Source organism: Ostrinia nubilalis, chromosome 16 (genome assembly GCF_963855985.1).
Source record: "Ostrinia nubilalis chromosome 16, ilOstNubi1.1, whole genome shotgun sequence".
NCBI classification, from domain to species: Eukaryota; Metazoa; Arthropoda; class Insecta; order Lepidoptera; family Crambidae; genus Ostrinia; species Ostrinia nubilalis.
In genome coordinates this window covers 6,959,088-6,977,696 of record NC_087103.1, presented here as the reverse complement: position 1 = coordinate 6,977,696, position 18,609 = coordinate 6,959,088, and the positions used below count along the sequence as shown (strand labels likewise).

General features: G+C 36.0%; 2 protein-coding genes across 3 annotated transcripts; one reads left to right on the top strand and one right to left on the bottom strand.

Moving 5' to 3' along the window:
- Positions 1 to 668: 668 nt before the first annotated feature.
- Positions 669 to 7,775, top strand: LOC135079320 (myelin expression factor 2). Of its 2 annotated transcripts, XR_010258778.1 has the most exons (13): positions 669 to 783; positions 975 to 1,166; positions 1,760 to 1,922; positions 1,997 to 2,078; positions 2,203 to 2,320; positions 2,436 to 2,582; positions 2,657 to 3,001; positions 3,229 to 3,487; positions 3,569 to 3,672; positions 4,261 to 4,396; positions 4,817 to 4,892; positions 7,159 to 7,303; positions 7,668 to 7,775. XR_010258778.1 is itself a non-coding variant. In XM_063973949.1 (12 exons), exons 2-11 carry the CDS (start codon positions 981 to 983, stop codon positions 4,870 to 4,872), a joined length of 1,596 nt encoding a protein of 531 aa, XP_063830019.1. In that variant the 5' UTR covers positions 669 to 783; positions 975 to 980; the 3' UTR covers positions 4,873 to 4,892; positions 5,316 to 5,570. The 2 variants fall into 2 exon arrangements, 1 of the variants encoding a protein (XP_063830019.1); XM_063973949.1 differs by lacking the exons at positions 7,159 to 7,303; positions 7,668 to 7,775 and adding an exon at positions 5,316 to 5,570.
- A 1,012-nt stretch (positions 7,776 to 8,787) lies between these two features.
- On the bottom strand, positions 8,788 to 11,577 carry LOC135079529 (uncharacterized). The gene is made up of 7 exons (XM_063974182.1): positions 11,531 to 11,577; positions 11,209 to 11,327; positions 10,670 to 10,781; positions 9,868 to 10,037; positions 9,421 to 9,520; positions 9,103 to 9,258; positions 8,788 to 8,799 (listed from the first exon to the last, which is right to left on the bottom strand). The coding sequence occupies exons 2-7, from the start codon at positions 11,298 to 11,300 to the stop codon at positions 8,788 to 8,790; spliced, it is 642 nt and encodes a 213-aa protein (XP_063830252.1). The 5' UTR covers positions 11,301 to 11,327; positions 11,531 to 11,577.
- Positions 11,578 to 18,609: the final 7,032 nt, after the last annotated feature.

Here is an 18,609-nt window from a genome sequence, read left to right as displayed (position 1 = left end):
CGATTGTGTCGTTTTATTGCGAATTACCTTCCAGCTCCATCATTAGATCCCGATTACTATATAGAATTAAAATACTCATCAATACAAAACGAACGAGCCCAAACTCGATGCATTTAAGTCGTTTTATTATAGAGTTCCTATGGCCACCTTCCAGCTCCATCATCAGATCAGCTCCATGTCATCATAATATTGCATGGTCATCCAAATCACATGTGTTTGCGAAATTTCAGCTTAATCGGTTGCCTGGAAGTGGGTCTTAATTCAGTTTGCAAGATTCCACCCATACAAATATGAGCCAGTCGTTGTAATATGACGTCACGCGCATAAAATGGCGAACCGGCCGCCGCCCGCACTTTTAAAATTCAATATCTTGGAAACTAATTGACGTATCGAAATAATTCTTTCACGTGTATTTTTTATTTTTAACAGAGAATACAGAAAGCTAAAAAACAAAATTAGTGAACATTCTTCATTGTGTAGTGTTAGGGCAAAACAAGCGCTGGAGATCCGATCAATCAAACATTGCCGCGCTGTAGAAATGGAAAAATTATATTCACTTTGGGTAGTGTGGTGTCTAAAGGTTTTCAGCCAAGTCATCATCCACAGTCTGTCTGTGAGTTTATAGCTAATCTGTGACCGGAACCGGAACACTTGTCTTCGTCGACAAATTCGGCAATTCGCCATTTTGTTGAAGTGCAATCAATTTGTTGTTGCTTCGCCTTCGTGCGACTTTTGTAATTCAAAGGATTTAGGATTTAGTATTACCAAACACTTCTAAAACAGGTAGATTTGCATTCCGTAAATAACAAAATTAAGTGAAATTATTTTCAATCCACTTATGTACTGTTTTTCACCAAAAACAGTTCCTGTGTGTGTGTAGCCGGCAAGTTCCTTGAAATTGTGATGAACAAAATTGTTTATTTGGCGCATGGAAGCCTTAAATAGACGGATAAAGCAGCCCTGTTTAATTTTAGATCAAGATGGAAAATCAACAAAGGGAAAAAGACCGTGACCGATCAAGGCGTGGAGACCGACCATCAAGATTCTCAGATGCTACACGCGACCGGTCTAACGATCGAGATCGTCCGGAAGGAAAACGCTTGTTTGTTTCAAACATACCCTATGAGTTTCGTTGGACGGAGTTGAAAGACTTATTCAAGGAAAAGGTTTGTGTTTTTCCACTGTACCCTGTTAATGCGCAGCTTAGGTCAATGTAGAGATCAGCAATGCGAATGACGATAGCAGAGATTTAAATTTTAGTTAGATCAATAGGTTATCGATTTCCCTAACACCCTGTTAAACCAAAAGGGGTCAGAGGGCAGGATCTGCTTTACTGGATCAATAAATGTAAAATTGAGAAGTTCAATTTGCTGCATCCATCATTGTTAATCTCTTGCTGGAGGGCCCATAACCTGTAAGCAACCATACCAGTAGAGTAGCTGATGTGATTACTAAATGATAATAAAGATTTATTGAAAGAGAAAAACATTGATGATAAAGCAAAAAACTAGTTTAATGATTTGTCACACTGGATGGAGAATTCTTCATTTTGTTCATAACTGCTCAATGTATACTTGAAAGAGTATTAACTCCATTATGAAAGGTGCTAGTTGGGGTGTACAGGAGGCGTGTGGCCTTATTTGTCTTTATTATTTGCATTAGTGACTGATAGCACTATAATTATTATAACAGAAACCCTTGCATCCTTGTTATTTATTTCCAAAATGTGGAATTAAAACTCTTCAACTTTTGTTTCCAGGTGGGAGATGTAGCTTATGTGGAGTTATTCAATGATGAGAATGGAAAACCAAGAGGGTGTGGGGTAGTTGAGTTCACAAACTCTGAAGCAATGAAGAAGGCTCTGTTTGTTATGCACAGATATGAACTGAATGGGAGGAAACTAGTTTTGAAAGAAGAAACTGGTTGGTATCCGAGACATATAAATTTTTCTCTACAAGTTCTACAAGTCAATGTTTATAATGCCAATTTGTTTTAGGCAATGAGCGCAACAGGCTTAACTCATCAAGGTCCACAGGTGGTGGTGGTGGTGGAAGAAATAATAGAGATGACAAAGATGGGTATGTGTATTTCCTTATTTATTTCTATTAGCATCAATGATGTTAATTCCTGTAACATTGCCAAGCTAGCTACTTATTTCTATTCAGGTTTAATTTAACTTACACCTAAAATGTAAACTTACAGATGGAATATGAACAAGCCAAGGGAACCAGAGAATTTCAACACATATGGACTTAGTCTTCAGTTTTTGGACTCCATCAATGTACAACCACCACTTGTAAAGAAAGTTTTTGTAGCTAATGTAAGTACTTTTTAATTTTTAGAAACAACTTTACTTACCTTTTCACATTAAATTGTGTAGATGCAAAATAGGATGTATTTCCTAATTGATAATTTAGGAAAAATATTTTTTTTAGTTGGATTACAAAGCAGACAGAGCTAAAATCAAGGAAATCTATAAAATGGCTGGTAAAGTAAGGAATATTGACTTGGCGGTTGACAAAGATGGTAATAGCAGAGGATTTGCAGTTATTGAATATGACCATCCAGTGGAGGCAGTTCAGGTATGGTATTATAATATTACAACTGCTCCTAAAGTATTATATTTTGAATTACTGAGAATATGTAATTTTTTCAGGCCATATCTATGTTTGACAAGCAAATGCTGTATGATAGGAGGATGACAGTCCGCATGGACAGGGGACTATCTGATAAGACCGAGTTCAGGCTACCTGAAGGTCTGAAGGGCATTGGTCTTGGTTTGGGACCTAATGGAGAACCTCTGAGAGACGTTGCTAGAAACCTGCAACAGACGTCAACAACTAATAACTTGAGTTTGGCCAACACGAATGCACCGTTGAGCACAGGAGTGTTGGGTGCTGTGCCGACAGCAGCTAGTGTCGCTTTGAATGGCTTGGGCTCTGGTCTGTCCACCAACTCATTGAATGCCGGTTCTGCATTGGGTGGAAACCTAGGACTCCAGGTATGGTTATGACTTCTGATCACTAATATTTTCACATACTGCTCTAAACTAAATATTTTCTGGTACATTGATAAAGTTACTTTGCCTTCCACCATTCTGATCAGTTTGATTATGTTTTTTTGTTTTGTTATCTGAGATTCCCCTGATTGAAGATAAGGGCATGTAAATGCAGTAAAAAATCGACATTTTGCATTGACCAATATTAACAATATTTATTATACTTCCAGGCTTTAGGACTGACTGGCTTAGGAGCTCTTCAAAATCAGTTGCTGCAGCAGGGACTGACAGCAAACGACTTGGCAACAGTTCTTACCGCGCAAGCCGCAAATGTGAACACCAATGCTCTGACTCTGGCAAACACTGACCTTGGTTCAAGCGTAATGAACAGCATGAACAACATGAACAACATGAATAACATGAGTAACTCTGGCTTGACTACCAGTGTGCTGGGCAACAATACAAGCATGAACAGTGGACCTCTTTCTGGTACTTATAATTTATTCTGAATATGTCATCTATTTCAGTGGTAACAAAGTTCTTATATACTAAAAATTGCACATGTTTTAGGTTCAAACAGGCCACTGGGAGTATCTGTAACAAACCAAGGTTACAATCGCGATTCAGGTGTCCAGCAAAGGGACAAACCCTCTGATATGGTTATCATAACCAATGTAAGTTTCATGTCTTTTGATTTTATCTAAAGCTTGTGAGATACTTAACACATTCTCTGCCGCGGCGCCTCGATCCAGTACAGGTGAGGTCACCGATGACCAGTGGCGGGGCAAGACCTAAATTTGATGTGGGCAAGACAGATTTCGCGAGGCCTTGTTCTGTGGCGACCTGAAGACGGATTTTATGAAATAATAAAAAAAACGGGTCAATGGTCTATTCATTGACAGTTTCTGATTTCTTGATTCAGTGATTATTTTTAAAGGAATTTTGCGCCAAAGAATAATGTTTGTCACTTAAAACCGTGTTGTTGCTTAATTTTGTGTCTGATTATGGCTGAATTTGTTTGAAAAAAAAAAAATTAACTACATTGTTTACCTATCAATAATTTATATTTAATAGTATTTAAAAGTTGAATTTGACATGTGAGCAAAATTTTTGATGCGCGAGGCCCCCTGTTCCGCGAGGCCGTAGGCGGTGGCCCACGTCGCCTACGCCTTACGCCGCCACTGCCGATGACCTACGCGGCAGAGAATGTGTTAAGGAAATTTCTTGATATGAAATTGATTCAATGATCATTGTTCTTTTAGCTTCCACCGACAGTCACATGGCAGCTGATCCGTGAGAAATTCAGCGAGTGTGGAGACGTCAAGTTTGCAGAAATGACGGCTCCAGATACCGCCATTGTTCGCTTCCATAAAGAGTGGGACGCCGACAGAGCTATCAGTATCCTTTAAAATTATTATTAAAAAACAACACTAGTGCAATTCATTTGCAAATTATGATAAGGCTGGCATAAACTGATTATAGAGTCCAAACCAGGGCTCGAATGTAATAATGTAATGAAACCAGGGCGTGAAGGAAATAAGTGTCTGAATGTAACTAACATTCAGACACTTATTTCCTTCACGTAAGTTTTTTTTTCTTCTGAAAAAGATAAACTTTTTCGACAATTTTACCTAAGTCTAATGTCCTTCTAGAAAGAAAGTTACCTAAGAGATGTAGTATCTGATCTTTTCCTTAGACAGAAATGGTTTTAATGCCAAACTGTGTTACAATAATTCAAATTCAAATTCTTTATTGCTCCAATGTTGGCATATAAAAGTTCTTGTTTTCAATAATGGTTTTCTTACACCAAACTAACAGAAATGTTCGACAGGACCCGTATCGACGGCAGAACCATTGATGTTCGCTACTTCTAAAATATCGGTGGAACCTTGAGGTTAGTAGATTTCTGTTACTTTTTGACATTGGATTCGTAGATCGTCTTTGACTTTCTTGCAGTAGGAAAATTCTATGGCTATTGTCTTGCATTCAAAAACGTTATTGGTTTTTACCGTTACCATTCATGACGTTATATTATAATCTTCCGAAACTTCATATCTATGGTTTGGAACCTTACAGTTTTAAGTAATACAAAATTGCCATTAAATGTAATGAATTGAATTTCTGTTATTCAGTTGGTCATGTCCCTGTTTGGAACAATAAAATAAAAACTTTCGGCGATAAGTCTTCCCATTGTATTTCCTTTTTTGTATTAAATTGTGTTATCAACGGAACCAATTCGATTACATGAGATGATAGGTGTCCAAAAATCTGGTGTCATAAAATAAAATAGTGAAATTGTTATGTTTTGTGTTTTCAGGAATATGAGGTTTGAAGTCGGTCTGTAGTGGGCTCTGTCTAAAAACTCTGCTGCCTGGATTTCACCTTCGTTTTTAAGTCTTTCTCGATGTAACGTATACTCTACAATTTCTACATTATTCTTCTGGTTGATTTCAATCTATCGACATTTGTATCTTAGGATAAAGTAGAATAAGTGTCTTAATGTTTCTGTACATCCAATGATTAAGATTAATAAATTTTGAACTAAGTTTGAGACGTTCTAACTTAAATTGAAGTTGTAGTTGTTATTATGTTACCTAAAGGAGATGCAAAGAATTTGGGAAAGCTATCCGAATAGTACGCCAAGTCGACTTATGTGTACATTTTCGGTATCAATTTTATCACACCATATAGCATTTTTAGGTAGTGTAACCAGTAGCTGTATCGGTTTAGGTAATTTTTTTGTATCAGAATAGGCTTCCTGATGATGCGCAGTCGGGTAAAATATGTTTTGCGTTTCAACACGTCACATTAGGTAATCGAAGAACATCCTTATTTGTGTTGTTATTATTAATAACATGCGAGTTCAAATTATCTAACATCGCCTCATACAGAGATTCGTATGGAGGAAAACCATCAATGTCATTTGTTATATTTATTGCAATCGGCTTCAACGAAATCGTATTATTTTGTTATTATTGGCTGCGACTAAAGTTTGTTGGAGAGTCACAGATTGATTAAAACGTGGGAATGCAGTCACAACTAAATCTGAATTGTGTTGGTTGTTCTCCGATTTTAGATCACCGATAAGCGAGGCTTCGGAGTAAATGTCAGTTATTGCACAGCATCTAAGCCTGTTGCGTCCATCCAACAAATTATACGTCGAGTTCTGCTTGCAAAAATCATTAGTCAGAATGAATACAGTTGCTGGTAACGAGGCGTAGTCTGTAGTTGCAAGTCACAGAGAAGATGAGAGCGTTTATTCCTTTTATCTGTGGTCGATTGAAACCGATTTTAGCGAAATCTGCACTGCAAAGATAAGCAGCAATTCATACGAAGGTGGATCTACAATATGAGTCACTCAATTTCCATGAACTGTTCCCATATGATGCATCTAATATTGTCGATTCGGCTTCGTTGAAACTTGCGCACGGCAATATGATGCCAAGTCGCCACAAAATGTAATAAGGTTTGTGGTAATGTTAACTGTTAGACATTATATTCGAAGTCGAGCCAGGAATTATCTTAATGCACCCTAATTTAACTTTCAAACACATTACGAACAATATCGGCGTTATGGTTAGACGCTCTCCGTATAACTTGTGCCATACTTCTAAAACTTTGTTAAAAATAGCTCCACGAAGTCTCCTAGTATTGAGAAGAAGGCGTTTGTCGAAGATGAAATCTTCAATGATGTCGGTCGCTGCTGTACGAAGTCAATTTTGAATACCGAGGGTAAGTTGATCTGTTATCGGACGGATTTGTATTTGTTTTGACGGGCATGCATGGGGTTTCGATTCAAAAAGGGTGTCATTATTCCTTATTATCTTGTGTAGCCACTGTAGTTGCTTCAGTTTTCCTCCGTCTTTTCACACGGTAAATCTTCTGCGTGTATTGGAACTTGTAAGCGCTCACTGCTGACCACAGCTTGTGATTCTGTTCCGCAGTGGCCGAGAAGATTTGTTGCATCGATTCGGTCTGTTTTCGCCTAAGCGAGTTAGTGTCGAGAAGAGCATTCTTGCTTGGGTTGCGACTGTGGTGGTGTCATAGTCACTTGACGGTGGTCTCCAGTTTTAGCAGACGGCAGTTTATCCGATTTTAAACGCAACGTACTTGATGCGACAATGATAACTGGTTTTATAACAGTTTTTAATATTTTTCAGGCTCCCAATGAAATAATGGCAATAGATTGATTCTATTTGGCCAAAGTTAACTGATAATGAAGAGAAATCATAAGAACCAACTCGGTCATCATACCGATGTCTCTATGATAAGATGGTTTTCAAATGGCAAGATATCTCTTCGAAGGTAAGATTTGTTCATGATATATTATTTTTAGTGAAAAAAAAAATTTCAAGTTTTATGAAATTTTACTACTTTCTGAAAGTAATATTACCTATTTATTTTAGGAGGATAGATACTATAATAGTATGTATGGTAAAAAGCAGGCAGATGAATTTGTACATATTTTAAGAAGTTTTGATAATTTTCTTACTTAAAAATTAAAGAGAGCCCACACAATATCTATTAGCTTGTAAGATGTCGAAGTAATTGTTTTTAATATTTAACACTGTATTCTAGCCTAACTGTTTTCTTCTTACGTTTGCGCCATAAAGACAATCTTCATTTTATTTTCATTCCAGTCGGATAAAACTAATTTTATTTGTTACAGGCTGATCGTGAGCTGACGCGTGTCGGTGGCAGTGGTGGTATGGAGTTATACATACATTACGTTTAATTTTTTTATAATTTTTATACAAATAAAAAACATATTTTTAAACACTTGTTTTATTACTTTTTAATTCTTATGAACATCGTCCACATTCTAACTCTAGGAATAATATAACGAAATGCTCGCATGATCATTGAGGCCAATACACGTGAATAAAATATAATAACTTTTAGTAGTAACACGAGCAATTCCATTAGCGATATAACTGATGATCCAATACACAAGTTAATTACGCCTCCGCTTCTTACTAAAAATAAAATTGGTTTTATTGATAAAAACTTTCAATTATGGATAATTATTTATAAAGCAGTCCTCGAAATTATATTGTAATCAGAGCACATTACTTACAGATGATATCGTATAGGTTGATAATGGTATCCTTGACTATCCTTATCTTGGGATACGCTGATATACCAACTCGCATGCTGTTATGATCGTCCTGAGGCGTAAAGGTTTCATGATCTTTGGTATAGATATCAGTGTCGCAGCTGTTGAGGCAACCGCAATCGCTCGGCGACTTCGGAATGTTAGCACTGTTACTGTTAGTGAGATTTGACAAGCTTTCATCAGATAGCGACAATTTTATAAATTCCGTTTTGTGCTCGACGAAGCATGGTAGCTCTGTTAGGTTGCATACTCTTTCGTGATCTGCAATTGAGTTTTAATTGCTTACCTAGCAATAACAGTAACAGAATCACTGTTACTCGAATTAATAATTCATTTATTGCTCATGTAGCTATATTTCTAGAATATAGTAAGACCGGCTAAAAGCATGCGGAATTCCGTTTCGGAAGAGAGAAAATCCATAAAAAATCAAAGTCCATATCACAGCTTTCCGTTTTAAAATTTCTTTTATAGTTTGCTGCCCTCGAAATTCCGAATTAATCGGGGAAACCGAAATGGAATTCCGCACATGTGCGTTTATACCTTAGGTAGGTAGTACTTGCCTAGTCTTTTATAGAAATGTGGTATGCACCCACATATTTCTAGTATCATTTTAATTCTGCATTCAATAATGCAGTGGGTATATGAATAGACTGGGTATCTTTTGCTGATAGGTTCATTCAGAAACCTGAAAAAAAGCGCAAGTTGTAAGTAATTACAGCTGTGGGTGGATTCAATGACTAAACAATGTAGTAGGTATTTTTATTTATAGAATAGATTTCGCGAATATCTCCGCTACTTTTCTAATTAAGTAAGTAGGTACCCCAGTAGGGAGGTACTACGAAAATAGCTAATTAAAATTAGATAATTTGAAGAACGAATAATTTAATTTTTCCCTGCTCTCTTGATTCTTTAGATCGGCATCTGTAATGCTGAAATTATGATTAGGTAGTGAATAATGTTATTATTTTGTATTATAATTATTAATTACTCGCCTGCATTTTCTCACGCTCAAAGGATATTTTGCTAGTCGATGAGATATTCGCGTGCTCCACACTTTCACCCCGAAGTCTATGTAATTATTCAATTTCGAAGTATAAGATGGCGTAGTAGTTTGTATCAGTTCATTTGGGCTATGAATGTAAATCTGAAAATCGTAAAATAAATATGAAAGAGCTTTTAATTCAATTCTTTATCAGTATGTAGGCCCTTTTCATGGCACTTATCTATATCAGAATATAGCTCGTCCTGATGAGAATTAGGCTTGCTTATTAGGTAATAAATTGTAGGTATTACGAGTACAAGGTACCTTATACACATCTGCATAATTTACTAACTGAACGAAGAAATCCCGTTCATGTACCGAAAGGTCAATATTGTTTTTTGCATATTTAGCGGTTGTCCATTTGCTGAAAAAAGAAAACGGATTACCTAATAGATAGACGTCAACATCTTTAAGAATGATTTATATTTTTAAATAGATAGCTGTTCTACATAGTTATACACATTTAAAACTTGTACCTAAAACTACCTTAAATAAATAGTAAAAAAGTTGTACCGGAAAACGCAGCGTGGGTGGGACGTCCACACACAATGTGGTGGACCGACGACATCATAAAGGTAGCAGGAAGATGCTAGACGCAGGCCGCTACCAACCGGGCAACATGGAAAGCAGTGGGGGAGGCCTATGTTCAGCAGTGGACGTTCTATGGCTGAGATGATGATGATGAAAAAAAAGTTGCAGATTTTTTCTTACAGAGGATTATCAAGTTGTGCGACATTGGAGTTGATGACGTGGCACATTCCCATTTCGGTCATAGAGATTTCCACAGAGATGGGCCAGTTGGTGCTCGTGGTCAGGGAATTGTTGTCGAACTTCTTGAACATCATGGCCGCTAGCATTCCGTAATCGGATGGAACTATAACCTAATAAACACGAACATTATCTACTTAATTAGTTAATTGATTAATTAATTTGTTACTTTAATAATTAAGTAGCACGTGACTGACGCCACAACATTATCATTGACAAGTACTGATTTGATGATCTAGATCTAACTGCTATTTTAATTATAATATCGGCAGTTTAACATGACTTTATTGGATTTTTGGAGTTCATTCAACTCTTAAAAACCCTTTTGTTGACCCCACCTGGGGTAGAGTCTATTCGCCTGGAGTACATTTTGCGCAATTACTTATAGTCCCGTTAGCCCCTCGTGCCAAGCTAAATGCTTGTGTTACAAGTAGGCTCACCACGATAGTCAAGCGGCAGCGGGATGATGATGATGAATTAGTCACTAGACAGGTAAAGCACGGGACTAATCCCACCTCTTGTTTCCACCGCTGCAACTCCTGTGTAGTCAGGATCTACAGCTTGACCGCCAATAAAAACCCAACCAGTGAAGGTCAAGTTTGTCCCGGGGGAAAGTTAAACTGTCATTGGACCCGCAACGAAATTACACGAACATAGGAGGAGTTCGAAGTTCAGGTTCTAAGACAGGTAAAGCAGTAAAAATAGTCAGACACGGAATTTTAAAAGTTACGTGTAACTTTCCTACCGAAGTAACATCCAAGTTATCAAAATCCACTATGTCTGCTGTGTCGTAGGAGATGCTAGTGATCACTCTCAGCTGCGTGTCTATGTATTCGCCCGTGCTTTCCATTGTTTCGCTGAAATTAAGTCATTATTCCGTTGATAATTAATTGGTTAATTAATTGGTGCATCTAATCATTACTCTTGTCAGTCATTAAGCTAATCTATTATTAGTAATAGGGTCTCTAGGTAGTGCGTCCCATTTAGGTACATGTTATTGTAAAATAAGTTGTAAAGGGTGGAGTTAGGTAAAAAAAACAATTTACTGAAAAACTCGTAGCAAACGGATTTAAACGTAAGTAATGATTATGCAAGTAGATTGGAAGGTATAATAAGAATTCACATGGGCAAATCGTATAGGTACCTAGAAATTTTACAAGCTATACAAAAGCTTTTTAATCCCCGAATACATAACAGAAGCTGAATCTCATTCACGCGTCCAAGCTACGGTTAAAGCTTTAAAAAAACGCTAGCTCAAAAACCAAAGAACTATAAAAATCATACTTGACCAGTTCATTCAGGTCGTCGTCTTCTATTTTGTACATCGGGCACAGCGTGATGGCGGGGTACGATATGTTCCAGTTGAAATAGTCCATTTCCACACTCGTGACGATCGGTGAGGTCTGCCAATGAATTTATATTGCTCTACATTGCTCGATCAAGATTGGATTTCAATATTATCTACGTTCTACATATTATTATAGTTCAGATTGGCTTTGAATTTGGTAACTTGGTTTATAAGGCATAAGTATTTAATACATATTTTAAGATTTAATAGTTGTAAAAATAATAAAATAAAAAGTAAAAAGATTAAATAAATACTTACAGTAAACCTGAAATACTGTGTTTCCAACAACGCTATAAGAATAGTTACCGCGAGTAGAAAGTTAACCGCCCAAAAAGTCCTGTAATGTTACAATAAATCATTAAATATTTCAGGAGCTCTGTGTTAAATTGAACGCGACAGAATGTTATTTTAACATTAAAGTCTAGACTAAGACCGTTTTAGTGTCAAAAGTTAGGACTTTGATGATTTATTATTATAACATAACATCAATTTAAAATTTAACAGGAATAAATAAAATAAAGTTTGTTTATTTCACGCTACACACGATCAAGCAGGATAGAATAAACGTTTGGCAGGTACACATAGATTAGCATGGGATCTATACTTTGCAAATTAGTCAATCAAACCTAATCGTACCTATCTATCAAGCAAATTGGACGACCGACTTGATCGTGTGTACGCTCGTAATGGTGTATCAACGTTTACCTTCCTGCCCAATGTATTTCCCTGTTTACAATGTAAGGCAGCCCGTGGGTAGTACAAGTTCTTAACTCACTCACTAAATAGTTTATTAGTTTCTTTTTCCTCAGTTTCCTCGCGTAATTATCACGTTTCTTCTTGAATAATGGCCTGTTTTCCCTCGCTCTTAGGCCCATCACGAATGATAAATAAGTTTATAACTTATGACTAGTTTTCTGAGTCACAAAATGAGCACAAATGACTTTGCGTGTGAATATATAGCCTTCGGGTACGCTAGTATTAGTTATTCTGAGCTTTGGGTTAAAAAGGATTGGAGTAAGAATGTTGTTTGCATTTTTTGGTCATACGATATTTTATAACTTGCAGATGTTTCAGGGCTATGATTCACAATAAAGATTTGTATTTGTATTTGACTATTTAACTAAGGGTGAGTTGCACCACCTAACTTTAACGTTAACTATGACGATAACCGATGCATTTTGTATGGAGTTTGACAGATTTTTGACGTTTGTCAAAGTTAAAGTAAGATGGTGCAACACAGCCTAATGGTTGTCTGTAGCTGTAGCTTACTATAAAAGTTCTACATTTTAGACTGTTACAGAAAATCTTCACTTAGCCCCTTGTTTACCGACAAAAGGTAGCCTAGTTAATTTTTCTAGATCTAATCAACCCCTATTACAGCATAATAAATTAAATAGCTTCTGTGGTTAAATCCTGCAAACGAAAATTTTAGGAATTTTAATTACTTAATTTAGCCATGCCATCTACCTATTAGATTCAACTTCTAATGTATGTATCATCCTAAGCCTGGTTTTGGTATTCTTCTGTTTATTCCTTTCTTTAAGGCTCTTTGTATTAGATAGGTGTATGTTTAACGCTGGCATTAACTGGCAGTATCCGGATACTCCACATCTTTTATGTTCTGTTTGATAGTTATCTAACAGTTAACTGTGGCTATCCACTGTTCAATTACTAGCCTGGTTTTGTATTCTTTGCGGTAACAATGCTGTTGTTCAGATGTCATTAAATATTCATGGAACGGTGTGTCCTATTGAAAACGGGTTTTATTATTCCATTATTAGGAAAAATTACATTGTAATAAGCTTTTGTAAATACATAAATACCTACTCTTTATTCGGCTACTGCCAGTGAAAAGCTCATTGGTAAGGTAATTTAGTAAACATTGTAATTTCAATATCATTTATCATATTATTAAAAGTCTCAAATGCAGAGGTAGATATTTCTTAAATTCGAGACCATCGCCTACTTAAGAAAGAGGCTAAATGCAATTAAGAATTATAAAGTATTAAGTGAAATGAAGCTTAAATGGATTTAGAAAATTAACTTAATTAAACAATAAGCTTTTAATTTCTTCAATTGTCCTTAATGAAAGGTATAATGGGAGAATCTCGGCGAATGGAGCCGGGAGAATTTTGTTAATAAACGTTTTGTAGGCGTTATCACATCAATCCAAAATAATTAAATAATTTGCATGATTATTCTTTTTTCATTAAAATCTCGTAAGAGCGTAGGTGGATCTTACACGTTTTCTCTTATTTCATTAATATTTTTTTTAGGCGAGGACCTACTTTAATTGTTAATGCTTACTGTACATAAAACGCAACTCTGTTAATTAATTCACTGTTTTGTCCCTTTGTAAAATGCCGAAGTTAACGTTGGACTAAAAGTGACAAAGCGTTCATTGGGTAAAATTGTATAGGGCTGCTTTAATTTTTTATGAGTAGGTTACACGTGTATGGCAAGGTAGGTGGTTAATTTATAGTTAAGTAGGTACCTACGCTTTTGTGTACTAAGGACGACATGCACATGAACCTACTAAACTAAACATTTTGGCATCTTGCGTAGTTTCCTTAAAATATACAAGTTTGATGTGTATTGACTTAACAAAACACGTGAATGTTACCTCGACTACCTGCCTCATTTACCGGATTACATATTGTATGTATTTACTGCTTACTGCGTTTACAAACAAATCGCCACAAAGCGATATGCGCGAAACAAGCGAGCGTGTGAGTGATGCAGAGAGGCGATCCGCTCGTCCTCATAAAGCCCTGGAGGCTCGTAGCGTAGCAAACGGTAACTTTATCAGAATGCCCGTGTTGTAGTCAAGAATGCCCTAATCGGCCATTTGCTAGCGTTAAGCCCCTATTTATTATCGTAACTAGCGGAGCACTATCGCTTTCGGGCGAGTCGGAGATCGTTCCGTGTTTCTTACACGCCCATTTGTCTGTACCCTCTTACTAATTCAACAAAACGCAAGAGCCGCAGAGATAACAAGTTCCTTTCGCAGATTGCCGATGGAATTGTTCGATCTTCCCGGTCTTACAAAAACAAACTCCTACATGTATCCTTAGAGCGCTACTTAACGTATCATGCATGTATGTACTTAGAGTACATACCTATCCTGCCCTCAATTCAAGCATCCATAGTAGGTATTAGCTCTGTAATCAAACAGATTTAGTAGCATAAACTAGGTTTTATTACCATGTTTTGGATAACCAGTACAAACTAGTTTGATTAGGATTTACAGGTTGATTTACGTACGTAATAGTTACATTGCTTACTATGCCATAATTTCGGCCTAAACTTGAAGCACCTACATAATGTGTGTATGAAACTAATAACAGATTTGTTTGTCAGACATTATGACAGAGCTAATTAGCTTTATTAGCAGTAATTAATTTACGAAGAAATATCAGCTGTTTATTTTATTACAGAACTAGCTGTGCCCGCGACTTCGTCCGCGTGGAATAATGACTTTGGGTAGGCACTTTTAATAATTTAGTCTAATTATTTTACAAATAGCTTTTGCCCGCGACTTCGTCCGTGGAGAAGTCGAAAACGTTCTCATACGATTATTTTTAAATGTTTTAATGTTATTATCTAAATGTTTGAATACTTTTAAAATATAAAAATCAGGTTAAATAAACATGAAAATATTTTTTTCTTATATTTTATGAATATGCAGCTCGGCCTTTGATCCGGTGAAAGTTACTCGGTGGTGCAAAAAGAAGTTTAAAACAGATTCTTTTTGCATAAAAATGGTTACTATGAGCCAACCTTAAAAGATAGACATATGCTAACGCGGACTTTTTTAAAGAACTTTTAAAGGGGAACAATCCTGTCATACATGATTTTTGCGAAACTTTAACCGTTTACTCAGCGTCAGCTCTCAAAAGGAAAAAATTCACTGATTTGAAATATTCTTGATTGGTGCTCCGCTCCTATTGGTCTTAGCGTGATGATAAATAGCCTAAAGCCTTCAGGAACTAACGGGCTATCCAACACAAAAATAATTTTTCAAATCGGTCCAGTAGTTCCTGAGATTAGCGCGTTCAACCAAACAAACAAACAAACAAACAAACAAACAAACAAACAAACTCTTCAGCTTTATAATATTATTAGTATATTAGTATTAGTATTAGTATATTAGTATTAGTATTAGTATTAGTATTAGTATTAGTATTAGTATTAGTATTAGTATTAGTATTAGTATTAGTATTAGTATTAGTATTAGTATTAGTATTAGTATATTAGTATATTAGTATATTAGTATATTAGTATACTAGCTGTGCCCGCGACTTCGTCCGCGTGGAATAATGACTTTGGGTAGGCACTTTTAATAATTTAGTCTAATTATTTTACAAATAGCTTTTGCCCGCGACTTCGCGGAGAAGTCGAAAACGTTCTCATACGATTTTTAAATGTTTTACCGTTATTATCTAAATGTCGTCCTGTCGTAACGAAAGACGTCCACTGCTGGACAAAGGCCTCCCCCAAGGATTTCCATACTTATAAAATATAAAAATCTTAAAGGTTAAATAAACATAAAAATATTTTTTTCTTATATTTTATGAATATGCAGCTCGGCCTTTGATCGGTGGTATTATCTTTTTACAACGAAATCGAAAACTACACCTACCGCAGTATTATTGGTAAACCTTTTTTTTATTTTCCTACGGGTGCTAGAATCACCAAGCTTTTAGCATGCCACTGGCCGTGGGAGAAGGAGCTTTTCCTCAAGACTACTCCCACTACCTCAAGGGCCTCCGCCAAAACTCTCGCGCGAATATAAGTTTATTGTGCCCGCGGCATGACCGTCATGCATTACTATGCATTGTTACGCGAGCGCACGCAGCGGGCACCTAGATTATGATAGTCTTTAACATGACATGTTTGAAAAAAAAAATGCACTAATGAGTAATTAATATCAACTTTGAAGCAAATCACCACTAAAATAACTTTCTACCCCTTTTTAACATAGTTAGGGGGTGCATTTCACTAAAATACGAAACACATCTTCCATTAATTCTGTTATAGAATGCTTATGCGAAATTTGAAGTAGATTGAACGAAGGAATCTTGTTATCCCATACAAACTTTGCCCCCCCTTTTTACCTCCTTAGGGGTAGAATTTTGGAAAATCCTTTCTTATCAGATGCTTGCGTCATACAAATAACACACCGTCCAAGTTTCAGGTCTCTACGATCAGCGGTTTAGGCTGTGCATTGATCCATCAGTGGCGCGCGCAGTACTTGATCATTATTTTGCTGCGATGATATTTTAAAACTGCGATATCTTCTAAGATATTTATTGAAATCGAATGGTGTAAAGGCCAAGTATGTTTAAAATTAAATACTTGTGATCAATAACTTATTTATTTGGATAAGGATTAATATCATGTTTATGAAAAAACCTCCGCAAATAATGCATTAATTTAAAACAGATTTCTTTTTGGATTAAAAGGGTTACTATGAGCCAACCTTAAAAGATAGACATATGCTATCGCGGACTTTTTTTAGAACTTTTAAAGGGGAACAATTCTGTCATACATGATTTTTGCGAAACTTTAACCGTTTACGCAGCGTCAGCTCTCAAAAGGAAAAAAATCACTGATTTGAAACATTCTTCATTGGTGCTCCGCTCCTATTGGTCTTAGCGTGATGATATACAGTGTGTCCGGGCATGTAGTGATCAAACTTTAAGGGCGTAATCTATGGACAATTTTATCGGTGAAAATACTTTAAATTTGGGGCTTGACCCATTTCTCGCATATTTACAAGGATTTAAGTTTTTAATTTTAAGTTTTCACCTCTTCCTTCAAAAACAAGTGATAGCGTGGGTAGTTTCACATTAATAAGCAAAAATTTTATATCATGCGATAGCTAATAAAATTATCTATTAGTAGAAGTAGAAAACAGATACAAGTTTCATACATTTTAAGGGTGTAAGAATGGATTTAATTAGAAATAAACATAATTTTTTTCACATCTTTTTCAGTTATTTCCCAACACAAGAAAAACCAGGTCGTTAAGGTATGTTTTATTTGCATTTTATTATTAGTATTTGAGCTATTCTACAAAACGAATGTAAATTTATTAGTCTACGTCTATTAGTTTCGACGTAATTGTTGAACAAAGATACCCCTTCCCAGCGGTTTCCATAGCGCACGCGACATGCGAAAATGCACTGCCTGAAAGAATCACACAACCTATTCCGATTACTATGGAAACCGCTGGGAATGGGTATCTCTGTTCAACAATTACGTCGAAACTAATAGACGTAGACTAATAAATTTACATTCGTTTTGTAGAATGGCTCAAATACTAATAATACAATGCAAATAAAACATACCTTAACGACCTGGTTTTTCTTGTGTTGGGAAATAACTGAAAAAGATGTGAAAAAAAACATGTTTATTTCTAATTAAATCCATTCTTACTCCCTTAAAATGTATGAAACTTGTGTCTGTTTTCTACTTCTACTAGTAGATAATTTTATTGGCTATCGCATGATATAAAATATTAGCTTATTAATGTTAAGTTACCCACGCTATCACTTGTTTTTGAAGGAAGAGGTGAAAACTTAAAATTAAAAACTTAAATCCTTGTAAATATGCGAGAAATGGGTCAAGCCCCAAATTTAAAGTATTTTCACCGATAAAATTGTCCATAGATTACGCCCTTAAAGTTTGATCACTACATGCCCGGACACACTGTATAGCCTAAAGCCTTCAGGAACTAACGGGCTATCCAACACAAAAATAATTTTTCAAATCGGTCCAGTAGTTCCTGAGATTAGCGCGTTCAACCAAACAAACAAACAAACAAACAAACAAACAAACAAACAAACAAACAAACAAACTCTTCAGCTTTATAATATTAGTATAGATTAGTATATTAGTATTAGTATAGATTACGATATTATCGCGGATAATATTGGAAAATAAAACATGGATAAACTGCGTCGAGTTCCTGGTTCAAGTTGGGATTATGCAAAATAGTTTCCAATGTAAATTGAGCGGCTGCTAACCTTGGGCATGCTGCGTTACGAGCCTGGGCTATGTTAACTACCTATGTATTTTTAAACGGTATTTTAACTAGCAAACAAGTATGAATACCTACTGCTGTTGCACTTTTATTCAAAAATAGCTGAGCTATTTTATTTAAAAACTCAATTTTGGATTACTTGTGGTAGGTATACAATAGTACAACTGCTATGGTGAACTCAATATCTGTGAAGTTAACTCTAATCGGTTTTATTAAAAACCCAGTGCCAAAGTCAAAAGAGGCAACATTTAGATACAAAAAGTTAGGACGAGAAAGCCTTCGATTCTTT

What these genes read in the sequence shown, in the direction of transcription:
- LOC135079320 (XM_063973949.1), top strand. Translation starts at nt 981, where the DNA reads ATGGAAAATCAACAAAGGGAAAAAGACCGTGACCGATCAAGGCGTGGA. An exon ending in AGTTTTGAAAGAAGAAACTG is followed by an intron (nt 1,923 to 1,996) that starts GTTGGTATCCGA and finishes AATTTGTTTTAG; the next exon opens with GCAATGAGCGCAACAGGCTT. An exon ending in AGAAAGTTTTTGTAGCTAAT is followed by an intron (nt 2,321 to 2,435) that starts GTAAGTACTTTT and finishes TATTTTTTTTAG; the next exon opens with TTGGATTACAAAGCAGACAG.
- LOC135079529 (XM_063974182.1), bottom strand. Translation starts at nt 11,300, where the DNA reads ATGGACTATTTCAACTGGAACATATCGTACCCCGCCATCACGCTGTGC. An exon ending in GACCTGAATGAACTGGTCAA is followed by an intron (nt 10,782 to 11,208) that starts GTATGATTTTTA and finishes ACTTAATTTCAG; the next exon opens with CGAAACAATGGAAAGCACGG. An exon ending in ATAACTTGGATGTTACTTCG is followed by an intron (nt 10,038 to 10,669) that starts GTAGGAAAGTTA and finishes CGTGTTTATTAG; the next exon opens with GTTATAGTTCCATCCGATTA.